This window comes from Oncorhynchus kisutch, linkage group LG13 (genome assembly GCF_002021735.2).
Source record: "Oncorhynchus kisutch isolate 150728-3 linkage group LG13, Okis_V2, whole genome shotgun sequence".
NCBI lineage: Eukaryota > Metazoa > Chordata > Actinopteri > Salmoniformes > Salmonidae > Oncorhynchus > Oncorhynchus kisutch.
In genome coordinates this window covers 6,792,889-6,817,713 of record NC_034186.2, presented here as the reverse complement: position 1 = coordinate 6,817,713, position 24,825 = coordinate 6,792,889, and the positions used below count along the sequence as shown (strand labels likewise).

Sequence of the window (24,825 nt, the reverse complement as noted above, 5' to 3'; positions counted from 1 at the left end):
TGCAAAAATATCCTCCGTGTACAACGTAGAACACCAAATAATGCATGCAGAGCAGAATTAGGCCGATACCCACTAATTATCAAAATCCAGAAAAGAGCTGTTAAATTCTACAACCACCTAAAAGGAAGCGATTCACAAACCTTCCATAACAAAGCCATCACCTACAGAGAGATGAACCTGGAGAAGAGTCCCCTAAGCAAGCTGGTCCTGGGGCTCTGTTCACAAACACAAACACACACTACAGAGCCCCAGGACAGCAGCACAATTAGACCCAACCAAATCATGAGAAAACAAAAAGATAACTACTTAACACATTGGAAAGAATTAACAAAAAAAACTGAGCAAACTAGAATGCTATTTGGCCATAAACAGAGAGTACACAGCGGCAGAATACCTGACCACTGTGACTGACCCAAAATTAAGGAAAGCCTTGACTATGTACAGACTCAGTGAGCATAGCCTTGCTATTGAGAAAGGCCGCCGTAGGCAGACATGGCTCTCAAGAGAAGACAGGCTATGTGCTCACTGCCCACAAAATGAGGTGGAAACTGAGCTGCACTTCCTAACCTCCTGCCCAATGTATGACCATATTAGAGAGACATATTTCCCTCAGATTACACAGATCCACAAAGAATTCGAAAACAAATCCAATTTTGAAAAACTCCCATATCTACTGGGTGAAATTCCACAGTGTGCCATCACAGCAGCAAGATTTGTGACCTGTTGCCACGAGAAAAGGGCAACCAGTGAAGAACAAACACCATTGTAAATACAACCCATATTTATGCTTATTTATTTTATCTTGTGTCCTTTAGCCATTTGTACATTGTTAGAACACTGTATATATATATATATATATAATATGACATTTGTAATGTCTTTACTGTTTTGAAACTTCTGTATGTGTAATGTTTACTGTTAATTTTTGTTGTTTTTCACTTTATATATTCACTTTGTATGTTGTCTACCTCACTTGCTTTGGCAATGTTAACACATGTTTCCCATGCCAATAAAGCCCTTGAATTGAATTGAATTGAATTGAATTGAGAGAGACAGAGAGAAACAGAGAGAGAGACAGAGAGAGAGAGAAACAGAGAGAGAGAAACAGAGAGAGAAACAGAGAGAGAGAGAGAGAAACAGAGAGAGAGACAGAGAGAGAAACAGAGAGAGAGAAACAGAGAGAGAGAAACAGAGAGAGAGAGAAACAGAGAGAGAGAGAAACAGAGAGAGAGAGAGAGAGAAACAGAGAGAGAGAAACAGAGAGAGAAACAGAGAGAGAGACAGAGAGAGAAACAGAGAGAGAAACAGAGAGAGAGACAGAGAGAAACAGAGAGAGAGACATAGAGAAACAGAGAGAGAGAGAGAGAGAAACAGAGAGAGAGAAACAGAGGATGTGTACTTCTGAAAGATCCTTGTGAAAACCACAAGGGCTGTTGCAAGTGGTGGTTACTGTAAGGAATTACTGGTACTCACAGCCACAGGAATGACCTTTTACTACCTGCTGGCTATATGAAGGATCCTTCTAGAAACCAAGACCAATCTAAAAGCAATAAGCCCGAGTTCAAACAGCCCTCTATCGAACATTGAACAAAAAATAAGTAAGTCACTTTCTCTTTGGAAGAGGTTAAAGTGCCATCTGAAACAATAGTGTGAGTCTCTTCCTCTCTTTGTGTGCAGTGCTGCTGAAGCACACCTCTGTTTGATGCAGCGCGCCAGAGAAGTCCCTCCACTGTCGGGAGAAATGCTAATGCATGTTAATATATGTTAATTGCATGCAAATAAAAAGGTTGCTTCTCTATCACACCCACAACGGAAGCACAACCATGGCCTCGGATTAGCAGGCGGAGGACTTCTGTGAGAGGTCGCTGTTTATGCCTGAATTCGACCCCAAAAACCCGACGAGGTTGAGAGCGGTTGTATGAAACCATTCGGTATGTCAAGAAAAGCTTTTAAACGTGCCAGCCCACTTTTAATTTCTATTCAAGTTTGACTCGCCATAAACTCGGGCGTCTGAAGTGTGCGTAAGCCGGCATTTTCAAATGAGTTTACAACATAGTAACAAAAAGACCAAAAGAAACAAAAACTATCCCTTAACCTTTAATAGAGAACAACGAAAGCTGCCCCCTAAAACAAAATCAGCACAAAAGACAGAGGACTTTTACTGAGAAACCACTGGCTAGTATAAACCCCAAAAAATACGCTATAACTGACTATTCTTGTCTTGTTTGTGCCTGGTTTGCTTCTCTTGGACAGCCTCTGCCGAAGTGAAATAATGCCTTGTCTGAGCTGAAACCAGTGTAGTGTGGTGTGTAGGACGTCTCAGTACTGGTAATTAGTGTGTAGACAGCACAGGAGGTCATATCACCAGTGTGTATGTGTGTATGTGTTGCAGCTGTCCTTACAGCACCCTAGCGAAACATAAAAGCACCCGAAGGACACCACCCCTTTTGACCTGTCACATGATATTTCCTCCAACTGACTGTAGCCAGCTGTACCATTACTACAACACCATTCTGACTGTAGGCAGCTGTTCCATTACTGCAACACATTCTGACTGTAGCCAGCTGTTCCATTACTGCAACACCATTCTGACTGTAGCCAGCTGTTCCATTACTGCAACACATTCTGACTGTAGCCAGCTGTTCCATTACTGCAACACATTCTGACTGTAGCCAGCTGTTCCATTACTGCAACACATTCTGACTGTAGCCAGCTGTTCCATTACTACAACACATTCTGACTGTAGCCAGCTGTTCCATTACTACAACACATTCTGACTGTAGCCAGCTGTTCCATTACTGCAACACATTCTGACTGTAGCCAGCTGTTCCATTACTGCAACACATTCTGACTGTAGCCAGCTGTTCCATTACTACAACACATTCTGACTGTAGCCAGCTGTTCCATTACTGCAACACATTCTGACTGTAGCCAGCTGTTCCATTACTGCAACACATTCTGACTGTAGCCAGCTGTTCCATTACTGCAACACATTCTGACTGTAGCCAGCTGTTCCATTACTACAACACATTCTGACTGTAGCCAGCTGTTCCATTACTACAACACATTCTGACTGTAGCCAGCTGTTCCATTACTACAACACCATTCTGACTGTAGCCAGCTGTTCCATTACTACAACACATTCTGACTGTAGCCAGCTGTTCCATTACTACAACACATTCTGACTGTAGCCAGCTGTTCCATTACTACAACACATTCTGACTGTAGCCAGCTGTTCCATTACTACAACACCATTCTGACTGTAGCCAGCTGTTCCATTACTACAACACATTCTGACTGTAGCCAGCTGTTCCATTACTGCAACACATTCTGACTGTAGCCAGCTGTTCCATTACTGCAACACATTCTGACTGTAGCCAGCTGTTCCATTACTACAACACATTCTGACTGTAGCCAGCTGTTCCATTACTACAACACATTCTGACTGTAGCCAGCTGTTCCATTACTGCAACACATTCTGACTGTAGCCAGCTGTTCCATTACTGCAACACATTCTGACTGTAGCCAGCTGTTCCATTACTACAACACATTCTGACTGTAGCCAGCTGTTCCATTACTGCAACACATTCTGACTGTAGCCAGCTGTTCCATTACTGCAACACATTCTGACTGTAGCCAGCTGTTCCATTACTGCAACACATTCTGACTGTAGCCAGCTGTTCCATTACTACAACACATTCTGACTGTAGCCAGCTGTTCCATTACTACAACACATTCTGACTGTAGCCAGCTGTTCCATTACTACAACACCATTCTGACTGTAGCCAGCTGTTCCATTACTACAACACATTCTGACTGTAGCCAGCTGTTCCATTACTACAACACATTCTGACTGTAGCCAGCTGTTCCATTACTACAACACATTCTGACTGTAGCCAGCTGTTCCATTACTACAACACCATTCTGACTGTAGCCAGCTGTTCCATTACTACAACACCATTCTGACTGTAGCCAGCTGTTCCATTACTGCAACACATTCTGACTGTAGCCAGCTGTTCCATTACTACAACACATTCTGACTGTAGCCAGCTGTTCCATTGCTACAACACATTCTGACTGTAGCCAGCTGTTCCATTACTACAACACCATTCTGACTGTAGCCAGCTGTTCCATTACTACAACACCATTCTGACTGTAGCCAGCTGTTCCATTACTGCAACACATTCTGACTGTAGCCAGCTGTTCCATTACTGCAACACATTCTGACTGTAGCCAGCTGTTCCATTACTACAACACATTGACTGTAGGCAGCTGTTCCATTACTACAACACATTCTGACTGTAGGCAGCTGTTCCATTACTACAACACATTCTGACTGTAGCCAGCTGTTCCATTACTACAACACATTCTGACTGTAGCCAGCTGTTCCATTACTACAACACATTCTGACTGTAGCCAGCTGTTCCATTACTACAACACATTCTGACTGTAGCCAGATGTTCCATTACTACAACACATTCTGACTGTAGCCAGCTGTTCCTTTACTACAACACATTCTGACTGTAGCCAGCTGTTCCATTACTACAACACATTCTGACTGTAGCCAGCTGTTCCATTACTACAACACATTCTGACTGTAGCCAGCTGTTCCATTACTACAACACCATTCTGACTGTAGCCAGCTGTTCCATTACTACAACACATTCTGACTGTAGCCAGCTGTTCCATTACTACAACACATTCTGACTGTAGCCAGCTGTTCCATTACTACAACAAACTGACTGTCATTTTGCAATCGTCACCTATACTGAAGATCAAGAGGCGGGAAACGGAATGGAACAAACTGAGACTGAAGAAACATCTTTAGGACGATGAAGTGAATCATCAACAACGGCATACTGTAGACTGGGTGCATTTCCTGTACGCTGTACAGTTAATGTGGATACATATTACACACCGACACAGAGCACTCACGTCAGTAGCCATGAAGTGCTTTGAAAAGCTGGTCATGGCTCACATCAACACCCTCATCCCAGAAACCCTAGACCCACTCCAATTTGCATACCGCCCAAACAGACCCACAGATGATGCACTCTATATTGCACTCCACACTGCCCTTTCCCACCTGGACAAAATAACACCTATATGAGATTGCTATTCATTGACTACAGCTCAGCATTCAACACCATAGTGCCCACAAAGCTCATCACTAAGCTAAGGCCCTGGGACTAAACACCTCCCTCTGCAACTTGGATCCTGGACTTCCTGACGGGTCGTCCCCAGGTGGTAAGGGTAGGTAACAACACATTCGCCACGCTGATCCTCAACACAGGGGCCCGTGCTCAGTCCCCTCCTGTACTCCCTGTTCACTCATGACTGCACGGCCAGGCACGACTCCAACACCATCATTAAGTTGGCCGATGACAACAGTGGTAGGCCTGATCACCGACAACGACGAGACAGCCTATAGGGAGGTGGTCAGAGACCTGGCCGTGTGGTGCCAGAACAACAACCTCTCTCTCAACGTGATCAAGAGAAAGGAGATGATTATGGACTACAGGAAAAGGAGGACCAAGCACGCCCCCATTCTCATCGACGGGGCTGTAGTGGAGCAGGTTGAGAGCTTCATGTTCATTGGTGTCCACTTCACCAACAAACTAACATAGTCCAAGCACAACAAACCCCCCCCCCCCCCCCCCAGGAGACTGAAAAGTTGCACAGTTGGTTAGGGGCTCGTAAGTAAGCATTTCACTGTAAGGTCTACCTACACCTGTTGTATTCAGCATTTCACTGTAAGGTCTACCTACACCTGTTGTATTCAGCATTTCACTGTAAGGTCTACCTACACCTGTTGTATTCAGCATTTCACTGTAAGGTCTACCTACACCTGTTGTATTCAGCATTTCACTGTAAGGTCTACCTACACCTGTTGTATTCAGCATTTCACTGTAAGGTCTACTACACCTGTTGTATTCAGCATTTCACTGTAAGGTCTACCTACAACTGTTGTATTCAGCATTTCACTGTAAGGTCTACCTACACCTGTTGTATTCAGCATTTCACTGTAAGGTCTACTACACCTGTTGTATTCAGCATTTCACTGTAAGGTCTACCTACACCTGTTGTATTCAGCATTTCACTGTAAGGTCTACCTACAGCTGTTGTATTCAGCATTTCACTGTAAGGTCTACTACACCTGTTGTATTCAGCATTTCACTGTAAGGTCTACTACACCTGTTGTATTCAGCATTTCACTGTAAGGTCTACTACACCTGTTGAATTCAGCATTTCACTGTAAGGTCTACTACACCTGTTGTATTCAGCATTTCACTGTAAGGTCTACTACACCTGTTGTATTCAGCATTTCACTGTAAGGTCTACCTACACCTGTTGTATTCAGCATTTCCCTGTAAGGTCTACTACACCTGTTGAATTCAGCGCATGCGACTAATAACATTTGATTTAACATTCAATTAAGCTCAGCTGTATGTCAATCCTGGATGCTGCGAATCTAGTTTCTGTCAGTCTAGAAAAAAGACTGACAGCATCATCAATAATAATGGTGGCTAGTTTTTTTTCTAGCTGCCATTTTGTGTTTTCGTATTTTACCCAGATATTAAAATCAATGGGGTGAAGAGGAACCAGCACCATAGAGGGAGATACAGTCTTCCATTGTTGTGGAAAGGAGAATGAAATCAGAGGCATACGAGCAAACCCAGACATGTAGGACACACTCTCTCTCTCTCTCTCTCTCTCTCTCGCTCTCTCTCTCTCACACACACAGCAGACAAGGCAGACACACACTTACATCTTCGTCAGAGCCAGGGCTGTGGAGTGTGACTGCAATGGGGGCGGGCCTCTCTTGGGTCAGTGTTGGCATGGTAACCAGGTGCCCGGTGACTGCCTTTGGAGTGTGGATCTGCAGCACCTGGGCCGGCTGGCACAGCACCAACGGACCACCTGTTAGGAGGGGACAAACAACACTTAGATTATATACTGTACCCTTTACTGAGCTGTTATTAAATAATAAGCTGTGGGAGCCCCTCTTCCCCAGTGATACTGTCTGGTCCGTCTCAAAAAGCGGTCCCCCCCTTCCCCAGTGCTACTGTCTGGTCCGTCTCAAAAAGCGGTCCCCCCCCTTCCCCAGTGCTACTGTCTGGTCCGTCTCAAAAAGCTGTCCCCCCCCTTCCCCAGTGCTACTGTCTGGTCCGTCTCAAAAAGCCCCCCCCCCCCCCCCCCCTTCCCCAGTGGTACTGTCTGTGCAGAGTGCACCCAGAGTTCCTTCTACCCTCTGACCTCTCAGCGACCCTGCATTAACCCCTGAGCGTTAATAGAACTCCCTTCTCCCCACCTGTAGGAGAACTGAACACTGGGTAACTAACTGGACAGTTAGCGTGGCGGTCTCACGGTAATATATATATATACACTCATGTAATACAATACAATACAATGTTTATAAAACACCATGTTCATGGTTTAAAGCTGTGGCCCACAGTGCAGTGTCAAACCACTCTGTGCCAGGAACCATCCATCACACAGAAACACTGGCACAGCCCCCCCCCCCCGGTCTCCTGCTAAATGACCTGTCAGTGTTAATGATGATGAGATTAGACAAAGCTACAGCGCTGATAAAGGAACGCGGATGATCTCTTCAATACGTCCACAGTTTCGCCCCCCTCCGGCAGGCTATTCCAGAGGCTGGGGGCATAGTAACTAAAGGCTGTCTCTCCATGCCTCTTGTTCCTAGGCTGGGGGCATAGTAACTAAAGGCTGGGGGTATAGTAACTACAGGCTGGGGGCATAGTAACTACAGGCTGGGGGCATAGTAACTAAAGGCTGGGGGCATAGTAACTAAAGGCTGGGGGCATAGTAACTAAAGGCTGGGGGCATAGTAACTAAAGGCTGGGGGCATAGTAACTAAAGGCTGGGGGCATAGTAACTAAAGGCTGGGGGCATAGTAACTAAAGGCTGGGGGCATAGTAACTAAAGGCTGGGGGCATAGTAACTAAAGGCTGGGGGCATAGTAACTAAAGGCTGGGGGCATAGTAACTAAAGGCTGGGGGCATAGTAACTAAAGGCTGGGGGCATAGTAACTAAAGGCTGTCTCTCCATGCCTCTTGGTCCGAGGCTTTGGGATAGTTAAAAGGCTGTCTCTCCATGCCTCTTGGTCCGAGGCTTTGGGATAGTTAAAAGGCTGTCTCTCCATGCCTCTTGGTCCGAGGCTTTGGGATAGTTAAAAGGCTGTCTCTCCATGCCTCTTGGTCCGAGGCTTTGGGATCGTTAAAAGGCTGCCTCTCCATGCCTCTTGGTCCGAGGCTTTGGGATCGTTAAAAGGCTGCCTCTCCATGCCTCTTGGTCCTAGGCTTTGGGATAGTTAAAAAGGCTCGTTCTCCATGCCTCCTGGGGTGAGGCTTTGGGATCGTTAAAAAGGCCAGAGGACCTGGGTACATATGTACGGGGTCCATAACTTAAAAGCATGTCTGACATGTATTGTGGTGCACAATCATGGATTGATTTAAAAACCAATAGAAGGATATAAAAATATTAAAATGTATTCTAAAACTCACATGCAGTCAGTGTTTAAAACCAGTGTAATATGTGCTTTCTGTCTGGTCTTGGTCTGTATCTTAATTATTATTATTTATTTTTTTTACCTTTATTTAACCAGGTAGGCTAGTTGAGAACAAGTTCTCATTTACAATTGCGACCTGGCCAAGATAAAGCATAGCAGTGTGACACATATAACAACACAGAGTTACACACGGAGTAAAACAAACATACAGTCAATAATACAGTAGAAACAAGTCTATATACGATGTGAGCAAATGAGGTGAGATAAGGGAGGTAAAAGGCAACAAAAAAAGGCCATGGTGGCAAAGTAAATACAATATAGCAAGTAAAACACTGGAATGGTAGATTTGCAGTGGAAGAATGTGCAAAGGAGCAAAATAAATACATAAATACAGTAGGGGAAGAGGTAGTTGTTTGGGCTAAATTATAGATGGGCTATGTACAGGTGCAGTAATCTGTGAGCTGCTCTGACAGTTGGTGCTTAAAGCTAGTGAGGGAGATAAGTGTTTCCAGTTTCAGAGATTTTTGTAGTTCGTTCCAGTCATTGGCAGCAGAGAACTGGAAGGAGAGGTAGTTGTTTGGGCTAAATTATAGATGGGCTATGTACAAAACATAGTCAATAATACAGTTGAACAAAAGAAAACAAAAAAGTCTATATATACAGTGAGTGCAAATGAGGTAAGAAGGGAGTTAAGGCAATAAATAGGCCATGGTGGCGAAGTAATTACAATACAGCATTAAACACTGGAATGGTAGATGTGCAGAAGATGAATGTGCAAGTAGAGATACTGGGGTGCAAAGGAGCAAGATAAACAAATAAATAAATAAATACTGTATGGGGATGAAGTAGGTAGATAGATGGGCTGTTTACAGATGTGCTATGTACAGGTGCAGTGATCTGTGAGCTGCTCTGAAAGCTGGTGCTTAAAGCTAGCGAGGGAGATATCAGTCTCCAGCTTCAGAGATTTTTGCAGTTCGTTCCAGTCATTGGCAGCAGAGAACTGGAAGGAAAAACGACCAAAGGAGGAATTGGCTTTGGGGGTGACCGGTGAGATATACCTGCTGGAGCGCGTGCTACGTGTGGGTGCTGCTATGGTGACCAGTGTGCTGAGATAAGGCGGGGCTTTACCTAGCAGAGACTTGTAGATAACCTGTAGCCAGTGGGTTTGGCGACGAGTATGAAGCGAGGGCCAACCAACGAGAGCGTACAGCTCGCAATGGTGGGTAGTGTATGGGGCTTTGGTGACAAAACGGATGGCACTGTGATAGACTGCATCCAGTTTGTTGAGTAGAGTGTTGGAGGCTATTTTATAGATCACCGAAGTCGAGGATTGGTAGGATGGTCAGTTTTACGAGGGTATGTTTGGCAGCATGCTTTGTTGCGATATAGGTAGCCAATTCTAGATTTAATTTTGGATTGGAGATGCTTAATGTGAGTCTGGAAAGTGAGTTTACAGTCTAGGATAATTTACAGTCTAACCAGACACCTAGGTATTTGTAGTTGTCCATGTATTCTAAGTCAGAGCCGTCCAGAGTAGTGATGCTGGACGGGCGAGCAGGTGCGGGCAGTGATCGGTTGAATGGCATGCATTTAGTTTTACTTGCGTTTAAGAGCAGTATGAGGTCACGGAAGGAGGGTTGTATGGCATTGAAGCTCACCAGAAGGTTAGTTAACACAGTGTCCAAAGAGGTGCCAGACGTATACAGAATGGTGTACCAGAGAATCTCCAGCAGCATGAGCAACATCAATGATGTATACAGAGAAGAGAGTCGGCCCGAGGATTGAACCCTGTGGCACCCCCATAGAGACTGCCAGAGGTCCGGACAACAGGCCCTCCGATTTGACACACTGAACTCTATCAGAGAAGGAGTTGGTAAACCAAGCGAGGCTATCATTTGAGAAACCAAGGCTGTCGAGTCTGCCAATAAGAATGTGGTGATAGAGTGTCACCCCTTGGAAGAGGGGGATGACCACGGCAGCTTGCCAATCTTTGGGAATCTCAGACGATACGAAAGAGAGGTTGAAAAGGCCAGTAATAGGGGTGGCAACAATTTCGGCAGATCATTTTAGAAAGAGAGGGTCCAGATTGTCTAGCCCGGCTGATTTGTAGGGGTCCAGATTTTGCAGCTCTTTCAGAACATCAGATATCTAGATTTGGGTAAAGGAGAAATGGTGGGGGCTTTGGCGGGTTGCTGTGGAGGGTGCTGGGCAGTTGACCGGGGTAGGGGTAGCCAGGTGGAAAGCATGGCCAGCCGTAGAGAAATGCTTATTGAAATTCTCAATTATAGTGGATTTATTGGTGGTGACCGTGTTTCCTAGCCTCAGTGCAGTGGGCAGCTGGGAGGAGGTGCTCTTATTCTCCATGGACTTTACAGTGTCCCAGAACTTTTTTGAGTTATTTCTGTTTGAAAAAGCTAGCCTTAGCTTTCCTACCTGCCTGTGTATATTTGTTCCTAACTTCCCTGAAAAGTTGCATATCACGGGGGTTATTCGATGCTAATGCAGAACAGTACAGGATGTTTTTGTGCTGGTCAAGGGCAGACAGGTCTGGAGTGAACCAAGGACTATATCTATTCCTAGTTTTAAAAAAATTGAGTGGGGCATGCTTATTTAAGATGGTGAGGAAAGCACATTTAAAGAATAGCCAGGCATCATCTACTGACGGGATGAGGTCAATTGTCATTCCAGGATACCCCGGCCAGGTCAATTAGAAAGGCCTGCTCGCAGAAGTGTTTTAGGGAGCGTTTGACAGTGATGAGGGGTGGTCGTTTGGTCGCAGACCGATTACGGATGCAGGCAGAGATCACTGAGATCTTGATTGAAAACAGCAGAGGTGTATTTGGAGGGCGAGTTAGTTAGGATGACATCTATGAAGGTGCCCGTGTTTACGGATTTGGAGTTGAACCTGGTAGGTTCATTGATCATTTGTGTGAGATTGAGGGCATCAAGCTTGGATTGTAGGATAGCAGGGGTGTTAAGCATGTCCCAGTTTAGGTCACCTAGTAGCATGAGCTCAGAAGATAGATGGGGGGCAATCAATTCACATATGGTATCGAGGGCACAGCTGGGGGAAGAGGGAGTTCTATAGCAAGCGGCAACAGTGAGAGACTAGTTTCTGGAAAGGTGAATTTTTAGAAGTAGAAGCTCGAACTGTTTGAATACAGACTTGCATAGTAATACAGAACTCTGCAGGCAATCTTTGCAGTAGAATACAACACCGCCCCCTTTGTCAGTTCTATCTTGGCGGAAAATGTTATAGTTAGTAATGGAGATTTCAGGGTTTTTGGTGGTTTTCCTAAGCCAGGATTCAGACACGGCTAAGACATCCGGGTTGGCAGAGTGTGCTAAAGCAGTGAGTAAAACAAACTTAGGGAGTAGGCTTCTAATGTTAACATGCATGAAACCAAGGCTTTTACGGTTACAGAAGTCAACAAATGAGAGCACCTGGGGAGTGGGAGTGGAACTAGGCACTGCAGGACCTGGATTAACCTCTACATCACCAGAGGAACAGAGGAGAAGTAGGATAAGGGTACGGCTAAATGCTATACGAACTGGCCGTCTAGCACGTTCGGAACAGAGAGTAAAAGGAGCAGGTTTCTGGGCACGATAGCATAGATTCAAGGCATAGTGTACAGACAAAGGCAAGGTAGGATGTGAGTACATTGGAGGTAAACCTAGGCATTGAGTAATGATGAGAGAGAGATAGTCTCTAGAGACGTTTAAACCAGGTGATGTCATTGCATATGTAGGAGGTGGAACAACATGGTTGCTTAATGCATATTGAGCAGGGCTAGAGGCTCTACGGTGAAATAAGACAGTAATCACTAACCAGGACAGTAATGGATGAGGCATATTGATATTAGAGAGAGGCATGCGTAGCCAAGTGAACATATGGGTCCAGTGAGTGGTTGGGCTGACTGGGAACACGGCGATTCAGACAGTTAGCAGGCCGATGCTAACAGTTAGTAGGCCGGGGCTAAATGAGCTAGCAGTTAGCAGACTGGGTTAGCAAGCAAGCAGTTAGTTTGGGCTAGCAGTTAGCAGACCGGGGCAGGCAAGCTATCAGTTAGCAGAATGGGGCTAGCAAGTTAGCCTATGGGGGACGTCGCAATGGGGGTAAGTCCGTTTTTGCATCTTCGTGTGGTGACGTCGATAGACCAGTCGTGGAGTTAGTAGGGTTCCAAGTAGCTCTAGGTAGCTAGCAGAATGGGCCTTCAGGCCTGAGGGGCCTTTTGGAATCCTCTGGCAGATTATCTCGGTATTCCAGTCGTAGAGGATCGGCGGGGTTCCGTGCCCCGCACCGGCAGTAGAAGGGGTCCGGATATTGTAGCCCGGGAGTGGGCTTTGGTGGTAGCAGAGGAGCCCTGGCCGGGCTAGCTTCAGGCTAACTGGTGCTTGCTCCGGGATGGAAATGCTAGCCAGGAGTAGTCACCCGGGATTGCGGTTAGCTAGTTGCGAAGATCCAGATGAAAATGTTCAGAGTTTGCTGTAGGAATCCGGGGATATGGAGAGAAATAGGTCCGTTATGCTCTGGTTTGAGTCACGTTGTACGAACTGGCGAGAGCTTTCCGAGCTAAAGGTTATCTGATGACCGCTAGCAATGGTTTGCTAACTGATAGCTGGTAGGTAGTTAGCTGGCTAGCTTCAGTTGAGGGAATCCAGATCCAAAAGTAAATAGAAATACCTTAGAAAAAAGCAGATCCAAGCCACATTGGGTGAGGCGGGTTGCAGGAGAGTATTTAGAAGTTGAGGTTTAGCAAAATATTTTTTTTAAGATATGCGAAGAAAAATATGTAAAAAGATATATAGAAGGGACACGACAGGACAAAAGACAAAGACGTCTGACTGCTACGCCATCTTGGCATTAAATCTGTGCTGCAGCGATCTGTATGTTTTGCAGGCTTTCTTGCCTTTCTTGGGTAGACCAGGCAGGAGAGAACTACAGTAGTCAAGCCTGCTTGTAATAAAAGCATGGATGAGTCTCTCTGTATCAGCCTGAGAGAGAAATGGCCGCACCTTGGCAATGTTCCTCAGGTGGTAAAAGCTATGTCACATTTCTAATGTGTGATTCGAAATTTAGTTCAGAATCTAAAATGAAAGTTTTTTTTATCCTGGTGTTTTATCTTTATTTCCCATGAATTCAAATGTTCGTCCAGATTCTCTCTCTGTACTTTGGCTCAAACAATAAGTAACTCTGTATTTTCTTGATTTAGTTAGAGAGGAAGTTGTGAGCCATATACACTATCTTTCAAAAGTTTGGAGTCACTTAGAAATGTCCTTTGTTTTTGAAAGAAAACCTAGGTGTCATTTTAGATTCTGAAATAAATAGAAGGCTTAAGTTGTGATATCACTTTGCTGGGCATGTCTGTGTCAAATAGGGAAAATAACTCCATAGTACCTTTGCGTTGTAGGCTAGGGCACATAAACTTCTTATCAGGTCTTTCTTGACTGATACCCAGCCTAATGTTTGTCATCTTATCTCTAAAATATGCTGCAAACGCATCACATTTAGATGTGGAGGACAGTTCATATACAGTAGGTTTGCTGGTGTAGGATTTCTCTCAAATGATTAGTGATCAGATTAGAGCCCGTCTGGCATTTAAAAAGTATTCAGACCCCTTGACTTTTTCCACGCTTTGTTAGGTTACAGCCTTATTCTAAAATGTATTTAATTGTTCCCCCCCTCCTCATCAATCTACACACAATACCCAATAATGACAACGCAAAAATAAAAATACTGAAATATCAAGTATTCAGCCCCTTTACTCTGGACTCTCTTGAAGCACCTTTGACAGCGATTACAGCCTCAAGTCTTCTTGGGTATGAGGCTACAAGCTTGGCACACCTGTATTTGGGGAGTTTCTCCAATTCTTCTCTGCAGATCCTCTTAAGCTCTGTTAGGTTGGATGGGGAGCGTTGCTGCACAGCTATTTTCATGTCACTTCAGAGATGTTCGATCGGGTTCAAGGACATTCAGAGACTTGTCCCGAAGCCACTCCGGCATTGTCTTGGCTGTGTGCTTAGGGTTGTTGTCCTGTTTGAAGGTGAACCTTCTCCCCAGTCTGAGGTCCAGAGCGCTCTGGAGCAGGTTTCCATCAGGGATCGCTCTGTACTTTGCTCCGTTCATCATTCCCTCGATCCTGACTAGTCTCCCAGTCCCTGCCACTGAAAAACATCACCACAGCATGATGCTGCCATCACCATGTTTCCTCCAGATGTGACGGTTGGCATTCAGGCCAAAGAGTTTTATCTGGGTTTCATCAGACCAGAGATTCTTGTTTCTCATGGTCAGAGTCCTTTAGGTGCCTTTTGGCAAACTCCAAGCGGGCTGTCATGTGCCTTTTAACTGAGGAGTGGTTTTGTCTTTCTGGAAGGTTCTCCCATCTCCACAGAGGAACTCTGGAGCGCTGTCAGAGTGACCATCGGGTTCTTGGTCACCTCCCTGACCAAGGCCCTTCTCCCGCGATTTCTCTGTTTGGCCTGGTGGCCGGCTCTAGGAAGAGTCTTGGTGGATCCAAACTTCTTCCATTTAAGAATGATGGAGGCCACTGTGTTCTTGGGGACCTTCAATGCTGTAGAAAGTTTTTGCTACCCTTCCCCAGATCTGTTCCTCGACACAATCCTGTCTCGGTGCTCTAAAGACAATTCCTTCAATCTCAGGGCTTGGTTTTTGCCCTGACATGCACGGTCAACTGTGGGACCTTATACAGACAGGTGTGTGTCTTTCCAAATCATGTCCAATCAATTGAATTTACCACAGGTGGACTCCAATCAAGTTGTAGAAACATTGAGGATGATGAATGGAAACAGGATGCACCGGAGCTCAATTTAGAGTCTCATAGCAAAGGATCTGAATAGTTATGTAAATAAGGTACTTCTGTTTTTATTTTTTTAATACATTTGCAAACATTTCTAAAAAAACTGTTTTTGCTTTGTCATTATGGGGTACTGTGATGTCATTATGGGGTATTGTGATGTCATTATGGGGTATTGTGATGTCATTATGGGGTATTGTGATGTCATTATGGGGTACTGTGTCATTATGGGGTATTGTGCTTAGATTGTTGACAACATTTTATTTAATCCATTTTAGAATAATTACTGTAACATAAAAAATGTGGAAAAAGGGGAAGGGGGCTGAATACATTCTGAATGCACTGTATATGCCAAGTTTCTCTCTCGGAATAACATAATGGACCTGCACCTTTGACTTTCTCCGCTTTTCTAATTGATTTGTTTCCTCATTCATCCAAGGGGCTTCTCCATTTGGATGGGTCTTTGTTCAACCTTACTGGAGCTATGGCATCAATGGTTGTCCATTATTTGCCAAAGTGATCAACTAAATCATTACAAGAGGAAGGCAGTATAGGTGGTAGAGTATTGTTCATACACTCAATAAAATATGTAGCAACTTCAGAGGTCAGATAGCGTTTCTTAATAATGTGTTCAGTATTCCTCTTTGCTCCGGGCAACAAGGTAGTAAAAAAGACCAAGAGTGATCAGATAAAGCAACAGCAACAATAGAGGATATGTCAGTAGAAAGACCCTTGGTAATAACCAGGTCCAGTAGAAAGCCCCTTGGTAATGACCAGGTCCAGTAGAAAGCCCCTTGGTAATAACCAGGTCCAGTAGAAAGACCCTTGGTAATAACCAGGTCCAGAGTATGGCTGTGGTTATGGGTGGGCCCAGTAGAAAGCCCCTTGGTAATGACCAGGTCCAGTAGAAAGACCCTTGGTAATGACCAGGTCCAGAGTATGGCTGTGGTTATGGGTGGGCCCAGTAGAAAGCCCCTTGGTAATAACCAGGTCCAGAGTATGGCTGTGGTTATGGGTGGGCCCAGTAGAAAGCCCCTTGGTAATAACCAGGTCCAGAGTATGGCTGTGGTTATGGGTGGGCCCAGTAGAAAGCCCCTTGGTAATAACCAGGTCCAGAGTATGGCTGTGGTTATGGGTGGGCCCAGTAGAAAGCCCCTTGGTAATAACCAGGTCCAGAGTATGGCCGTGGTTATGGGTGGGCCCAGTAGAAAGCCCCTTGGTAATAACCAGGTCCAGAGTATGGTTGTGGTTATGGGTGGGCCCAGTAGAAAGCCCCTTGGTAATAACCAGGTCCAGAGTATGGCCGTGGTTATGGGTGGGACCAGTAGAAAGCCCCTTGGTAATAACCAGGTCCAGAGTATGGCTGTGGTTATGGGTGGGACCAGTAGAAAGACCCTTGGTAATAACCAGGTCCAGAGTATGGCTGTGGTTATGGGTGGGACCAGTAGAAAGCCCCTTGGTAATAACCAGGTCCAGAGTATGGCCACAGTTATGGGTGGGCCCAGTAGAAAGCCCCTTGGTAATAACCAGGTCCAGAGTATGGCCGTGGTTATGGGTGGGCCCAGTAGAAAGCCCCTTGGTAATAACCAGGTCCAGAGTATGGCCGTGGTTATGGGTGGGCCCAGTAGAAAGCCCCTTGGTAATAACCAGGTCCAGAGTATGGCCACGGTTATGGGTGGGCCCAGTAGAAAGCCCCTTGGTAATAACCAGGTCCAGAGTATGGCCATGGTTATGGGTGGGCCCAGTAGAAAGCCCCTTGGTAATAACCAGGTCCAGAGTATGGCTGTGGTTATGGGTGGGCCCAGTAGAAAGCCCCTTGGTAATAACCAGGTCCAGAGTATGGCCGTGGTTATGGGTGGGCCCAGTAGAAAGCCCCTTGGTAATAACCAGGTCCAGAGTACGGCTGTGGTTATGGGTGGGCCCAGTAGAAAGCCCCTTGGTAATAACCAGGTCCAGAGTATGGCCGCGGTTATGGGTGGGCCCAGTAGAAAGCCCCTTGGTAATAACCAGGTCCAGAGTATGGCCGTGGTTATGGGTGGGCCCAGTAGAAACATGAATATTAAAATTCCCCAACACAATGATTTTTAAAATAAAGAGTGAAGAAAAAGCAGCCAACAATTTGGAACTCCTTCAATACTGTTGGAAAAGCATTCCAGGTGAAGCTAGTTGAGAGAATGCCATGAGTGTGCAAAGCTGTCATCAAGGCAAAGGGTGGCTGCTTTGACAAATCTCAAATCTATTTTAATTTGCCTAACACTTTTTTTGGTGACTACATGATTCCATATGTGTTATTTCATAGTTGATGTCTTCACTATTATTTTACAATGTAAGAAAACAGTAAAAAATAAAAGATAAAACCCTGGGATGAGTAGATGTGTCCAAAATGTTGACTGGTTCTGTATGTGAGTGACTATGGTGTCAATATTGGAGTACTTGGCCAGAACTGTGGGCAGGAAGGAGTTGTTGTCATGGACACGGGCTCCTGGGTGACAGGTGATCTTGGTCGGTCCACAGATCGTAGGCAGGCCAATATTTTTCACCATCGAGCTGTCCACAATGATGGTGGTCTTGATGGAATCCGATGAGGGAATTTTATTTATTTACCTTTATTTAACTAGGCAAGTCAGTTAAGAACAAATTCTTATTTTCAATGACGGCCTAGGAACAGTGGGTTAACTGCCTGTTCAGGGGCAGAACGACAGATTTGTACCTTGTCAGCTCGGGGGTTTGAACTTGCAACCTTCCGGTTACTAGTCCAACGCTCTAACCACTAGGCTACCCTGCCGCCCCAGGGAAGAGGGGGAGCAGGATGGGACCGTCTTGGGCAGGAGGGGGGGGGGGGCTTTGAGACAGGCTAGCCCGACTCTTAGCACCAGCAACAGCAAATGACGTCGGAAACCCCAGAAGGTGGGGTCTTGAGTCCGCGACCTCCTGAACTGTGGTGGTCGTGGAGAGGGTGCCACTGGGCAGCCGCCAGCTGGTGATATACTCCCAGGATCCGTGCTGACCCACGGGGCTGGTAGGTCCGTCTCGGGGCAAAGCTCTTTGATAGCTGGATCGGATCTTCTCGGATAGATAAAGGGTGGCCAGACTGCCTCCCCGATCTCATATGCCTTGCGAGTGTCCAGTCTCACATGGGGCCGTGGAGTTGAGCTGAACATCTGTCCGTTGCATTGGGACAGATCAACGCCTCCTGACTCAGACAGCTTTGCTACAGGAGGGATTTAAAAATGAGATTGGGTTTGCCTGGGTTACAGCAAGGTTGGTGCACTTAGAAAGCAGGTAATCCTTTTCTCGCAGCCGAGCGAGCAGCTGGAGGATCTCTTCCCTGAGTTGCTTGATGGTGGTGCATTTAGGGCACACAAATCCCTGTCCATTGTTCAGTTCCACCTTATCTTAATCTTGTGATTGTGTGGAAATCTCACACCTAAAGCATTTGTGCCCAGTCGTGGATAAAAACACTAGAGGGTTAAGCACTACTAGCGTTAGCCTGCTCCGTTTCCATGACGGCTAGCAGCTAACTGCTACTTAACAGGAATTAGGTGCGCTAGATTAGGGTTGTAGTGTAAACCTATAGGACGGTAGCTCTCCAGGAAGAGGGTTGGAGAGCCCTGATCTAGAGAGAAAGTTTTATTCAAACTCTAAACTAAAAACACATTCAAGACTACAGAGGTCAAATATTCCAGTGTTGGTTTGGTCCCCGTCAGACTGTGACAAAACTGTTTGTATTGGCCCAGACTCAGCTGAGGTAGAAGATCAGAAAGAGGATCAGATTGGTAGGTCTGAATGAAACACAGGCTGGTGGGCCGAGGTAAGGAAACACTACTAAAACATTGACTCACAAATGATTAAACACAGATCCTAAAAAGAGGGTCAACAAAAGTAGAGATAGGGCGACATCTGCTGGCCAATGATACACAACACCCTCCCAAACTCCCACCCAAAACTTCCCTAATGCTTTACAGATCGACTGCCCTCCAAAAACCAACGTGGCATCGATATGAGTCAGAAACATTTATTATAGTGTCATAATTGACTACAGAGTGTAAATAGGAAAATGTTTGGTCATAAAGGCAGTCTAAAACGGAGTTTGGAGTAAATTAAGGTTGGGTTTGGGATATACAATGTCGCCAACATATCATGCCTCCTTTCGCCAAGCTCCACGTGCAAATTGCCCCTCCGCTCACTCTATTGCACTGGCCGCGTTGAACCGACAATGGACCAATCACGTCAACGCGTGAAAGAAGGGAGGGAAGATCACCAGTAAACTAATCTGCTCCGCTTGGTCATGTTGTCTACAAGCAAGCTAGTTGCATCGTCCAGAAACATACATCACTTTTCCATAAAATAAGTGTTTCAATTGTAAAACTAGTTGTTTTCACTGGGAAGGCAGATAACACGTTATCAAAAGCAGTCACTTATACATGTGAAAACACTGAATCATTCTCATCACTCGACGTGATTGATTATTATTTGTTTTGAGACCGACTTTGCCCCAGTGAGCCAGGTGCCCCAGAGCGGGGCACCTGGCTCACTGGGGCACCAGAGCGGGGCACCTGGCTCACTGGGGCACCAGAGCAGGGCGCCTGGCTCACTGGGGCACCAGAGCGGGGCACCTGGCTCACTGGCTCACCAGAGCGGGGCGCCTGGCTCACTGGGGCACCAGAGCGGGGCGCCTGGCTCACTGGCTCACCAGAGCGGGGCGCCTGGCTCACTGGCGCACCAGAGCGGGGCGCCTGGCTCACTGGGGCACCAGAGCGGGGCACCTGGCTCACTGGGGCACCAGAGCGGGGCACCTGGCTCACTGGGGCACCAGAGCGGGGCACCTGGCTCACTGGGGCACCAGAGCGGGGCACCTGGCTCACTGGGGCACCAGAGCGGGGCACCTGGCTCACTGGGGCACCAGAGCGGGGCACCTGGCTCACTGGGGCACCAGAGCGGGGCACCTGGCTCACTGGGGCACCAGAGCGGGGCACCTGGCTCACTGGGGCACCAGAGCGGGGCACCTGGCTCACTGGGGCACCAGAGCGGGGCACCTGGCTCACTGGGGCACCAGAGCGGGGCACCTGGCTCACTGGGGCACCAGAGCGGGGCACCTGGCTCACTGGGGCACCAGAGCGGGGCACCTGGCTCACTGGGGCACCAGAGCGGGGCACCTGGCTCACCAGAGCGGGGCACCTGGCTCACCAGAGCGGGGCGCCTGGCTCACCAGAGCGGGGCGCCTGGCTCACCGGGGCACCAGAGCGGGGCGCCTGGCTCACTGGGGCACCAGAGCGGGGCGCCTGGCTCACTGGGGCACCAGAGCGGGGCACCTGGCTCACTGGGGCACCTGGCTCACTGGGGCACCTGGCTCACTGGGGCACCAGAGCGGGGCACCTGGCTCACTGGGGCACCAGAGCGGGGCACCTGGCTCACTGGGGCACCTGGTTCAAACTCCTCCCACTGGGGTAACCCAGGACAGAAAAACAAAACCCTAGAATGGGGCTCTGTTTCCCCCAAAACGGTCAAATCAAGAGGCGGTTTGAGACTGAACATCCATATACTGATTAACCAACCAGTGGTGGTGAGTATACCGGTTGACTAGAGACTGAACATCCATATACTGATTAACCAACCAGTGGTGGTGAGTATACCGGTTGACTAGACTAGAGACTGAACATCCATATACTGATTGACCAACCAGTGGTGGTGAGTATACCGGTTGACTAGACTAGAGACTGAACATCCATATACTGATTAACCAACCAGTGGTGGTGAGTATACCGGTTGACTAGAGACTGAACATCCCTGTACGGATTAACCAACCAGTGGTGGTGAGTATACCGGTTGACTAGAGACTGAACATCCCTGTACGGATTAACCAACCAGTGGTGGTGAGTATACCGGTTGACTAGACTAGAGACTGAACATCCATATACTGATTGACCAACCAGTGGTGGTGAGTATACCGGTTGACTAGAGACTGAACAACATCCCTGTACTGATTAACCAACCAGTGGTGGTGAGTATACCAGTTGACTAGACTAGAGACTGAACATCCCTGTACGGATTAACCAACCAGTGGTGGGGAGTATACCGGTTGACTAGAGACTGAACTTCCCTGTACGGATTAACCAACCAGTGGTGGGGAGTATACCGGTTGACTAGAGACTGAACATCCCTGTACAGATTAACCAACCAGTGGTGGTGAGTATACCGGTTGACTAGAGACTGAACATCCCTGTACGGATTAACCAACCAGTGGTGGTGAGTATACCAGTTGACTAGACTAGAGACTGAACATCCCTGTACGGATTGACTAACCAGTGGTGGTGAGTATACCGGTTGACTAGAGACTGAACATCCCTGTACGGATTAACCAACCAGTGGTGGTGAGTATACCGGTTGACTAGACTAGAGACTGAACATCCCTGTACTGATTAACCAACCAGTGGTGGTGACTATACCGTTGACTAGACTAGAGACTGCTGGTTATGTATATTTTGATCATTATGATCTCTATCATAGCTGACGTTAGCGAGAAAACTAGGATTGAGGGGACCACCGTATTTTTTTTTACTAGCTAACATTAGTATTGGTAGCTATTTTTGACAAACTTCTCTAGCTGTTTCCTACTATTTATTCGTCTACTTTAGGAATGTCATCGTATTTCCATTCCACTCTAAATTAGTGTCATTTTCGATGAAACAGTCACACGTTAGCCTCTGAGGAGCAACCCCATGTCTAGGGGCACAAATACATATTGGATGCAGCGATGGTAGCATTAGCTTATTTATGTCTGACTAGGATTACAACAGTGTACTGGCAGCAACAAACTGAAACCAACGCAGGGCCATAGCAGAACATGTCCCAGTTGGTTGCACAGTGTAACAGCGTTACAGGTCTGAAGCCGGTCAGTCTACATCTGGAATTCATATAATTAGTTTACAAAACGACATTATGTTATTTCTCAAGATATGTTTATTATTGAGGGATGATGTGACAATCGTTGACCCTGTTTTTCCTGTTGCACCAAGTGTAAGACTGATCCCCGGGTCATGAACGGATGCCGGAGCCTACCAGAGAAGCAAAGGTGGGTAATCATAACACGTCCAGCAAATGTGATTGCAATGGTTTTATAGCGACCTCCAAAAATAATTTAACTCACTGTTCACTTGCTATTTTCACAGTTCGTTAGGCAAGACTTCAGAATTTAAAAAAAATGTGTGTCATGCAACACAAGTAGCCTTGCGACACCTCCTCTGTTGTTGCCAGTCTCCCTCGACTCCTATGAAAAAGGACACGCTATCGTGAGACCATCGTGACCCGAGTTACTGCCCTGATCAACAATGACAGGTAATGTGCGTTATGTAAATTTAAAAAAGTTGTATTCAAAATTACCCAGGTTGATAAACTAGTAGGCTAATTCTCCAGCCAAGCAGATACAACTAAGTATAGTCATTTTGGTTGTGAAGTACATGACCTATATATATATTGGCTGTTCATTATATCACGCTGTGACACCACCTCATAAAGATTGCCTGTTGCAGTTGTTCCAGAGATGTCCATTTTGCAGCCGAACATGCAGCATAGAGAAGACCAGCAAAGGGGGCTCTCATCAGCATCAATGCAGACATGGCCTCGCTGTGAGCATTCCTATACATAGAACAGTCAGCCACGTGTTGGCAAGTATCCAGCCAGCAAGCTTCACCTGTCAGCGGCAACAGCTTTCAAAGGCTCATCATTTGTTCAAATACAGAAGGTAAGTAACCCACTTCATTACTTTGACACATTAGATAACCCAATTGTGAAACATAATGTATGTAAACTGCTTTATTTTCTACTTCTTAGATGCATATAAATGTGCTGAGTATAACCTAGTAGACCCAGGATGATACCAGTATCTTGGCACTCACTAGTCATCGTGGCACTCACTAGTCACCGTGGCACTCACTAGTCACCGTGGCACTCACTAGTCACCGTGGCACTCACTAGTCACCGTGGCACTCACTAGTCACCGTGGCACTCATTAGTCACCGTGGCACTCACTAGTCACCGTGGCACTCATTAGTCACCGTGGCACTCATTAGTCACCGTGGCACTCATTAGTCACCGTGGCACTCACTAGTCACCGTGGCACTCACTAGTCACCGTGGCACTCACTAGTCACCGTGGCACTCATTAGTCACCGTGGCACTCACTAGTCACCGTGGCACTCACTAGTCACCGTGGCACTCACTAGTCACCGTGGCACTCATTAGTCACCGTGGCACTCATTAGTCACCGTGGCACTCACTAGTCACCGTGGCACTCACTAGTCACCGTGGCACTCACTAGTCACCGTGGCACTCATTAGTCACCGTGGTAAGGGCACAAAACAAGACGTGGATTTAACTTCTTTAGGAAAACAGCCCTAATGTTGCAAACAGACATCATGATGTCATCCAGAGTCACATGTATCTATAGCAACAATACTTTACATACAGCAGGTTAAAAAGGAGTACAGAGTTCTGTGTTTTTCGTGTTTAGATTTTTGCCATGGAAAGAATATTGAGATAATGGTACCGTCTCGGCCCTATACCCTAGCCTAGTGGAACCAGCCTGATCACTGGTGTTCACTATATAATGTCCAGGGTATAACCTAGCCTAGTGGAACCAGCCTGATCACTGTGTTCACTATATAATGTCCAGGGTATAACCAGGCCTAGTGGAACCAGCCTGATCACTGGTGTTCACCATATAATGTCCAGGGTATAACCTAGCCTAGTGGAACCAGCCTGATCACTGTGTTCACTATATAATGCCCAGGGTATACCCTAGCCTAGTGGAACCAGCCTGATCACTGTGTTCACTATATAATGTCCAGGGTATAACCTAGCCTAGTGGAACCAGCCTGATCACTGTGTTCACTATATAATGTCCAGGGTATAACCTAGCCTAGTGGAACCAGCCTGATCACTGTGTTCACTATATAATGTCCAGGGTATAACCTAGCCTAGTGGAACCAGCCTGATCACTGTGTTCACTATATAATGTCCAGGGTATACCCTAGCCTAGCGGAACCAGCCTGATCACTGGTGTTCACCATATAATGTCCAGGGTATAACCAGGCCTAGCGGAACCAGCCTGATCACTGTGTTCACTATATAATGTCCAGGGTATAACCAGGCCTAGCGGAACCAACCTGATCACTGGTGTTCACCATATAATGTCCAGGGTATAACCTAGCCTGGTGGAACCAGCCTGATCACTGGTGTTCACCATATAATGTCCAGGGTATAAGCAGGCCTAGCGGAACCAGCCTGATCACTGGTGTTCACCATATAATGTCCAGGGTATAACCAGGCCTAGCGGAACCAGCCTGATCACTGGTGTTCACCATATAATGTCCAGGGTATAACCAGGCCTAGTGGAACCAGCCTGATCACTGTGTTCACTATATAATGTCCAGGGTATAACCTAGCCTAGCGGAACCAGCCTGATCACTGGTGTTCACCA

At 46.5% G+C, this 24,825-nt stretch overlaps 1 protein-coding gene across 1 annotated transcript in view; it reads right to left on the bottom strand.

Annotated features, from left to right (window-relative positions):
* Window positions 1-24,825, bottom strand: part of atf6 (activating transcription factor 6) — a 151,555-nt gene that overhangs the window by 96,753 nt on the left and 29,977 nt on the right. The window contains exon 7 of the mRNA XM_031785467.1: window positions 6,770-6,921. Within this exon, the coding sequence (XP_031641327.1) occupies window positions 6,770-6,921 (152 nt within the window). The remainder of the gene's footprint in view (window positions 1-6,769; window positions 6,922-24,825) is intronic.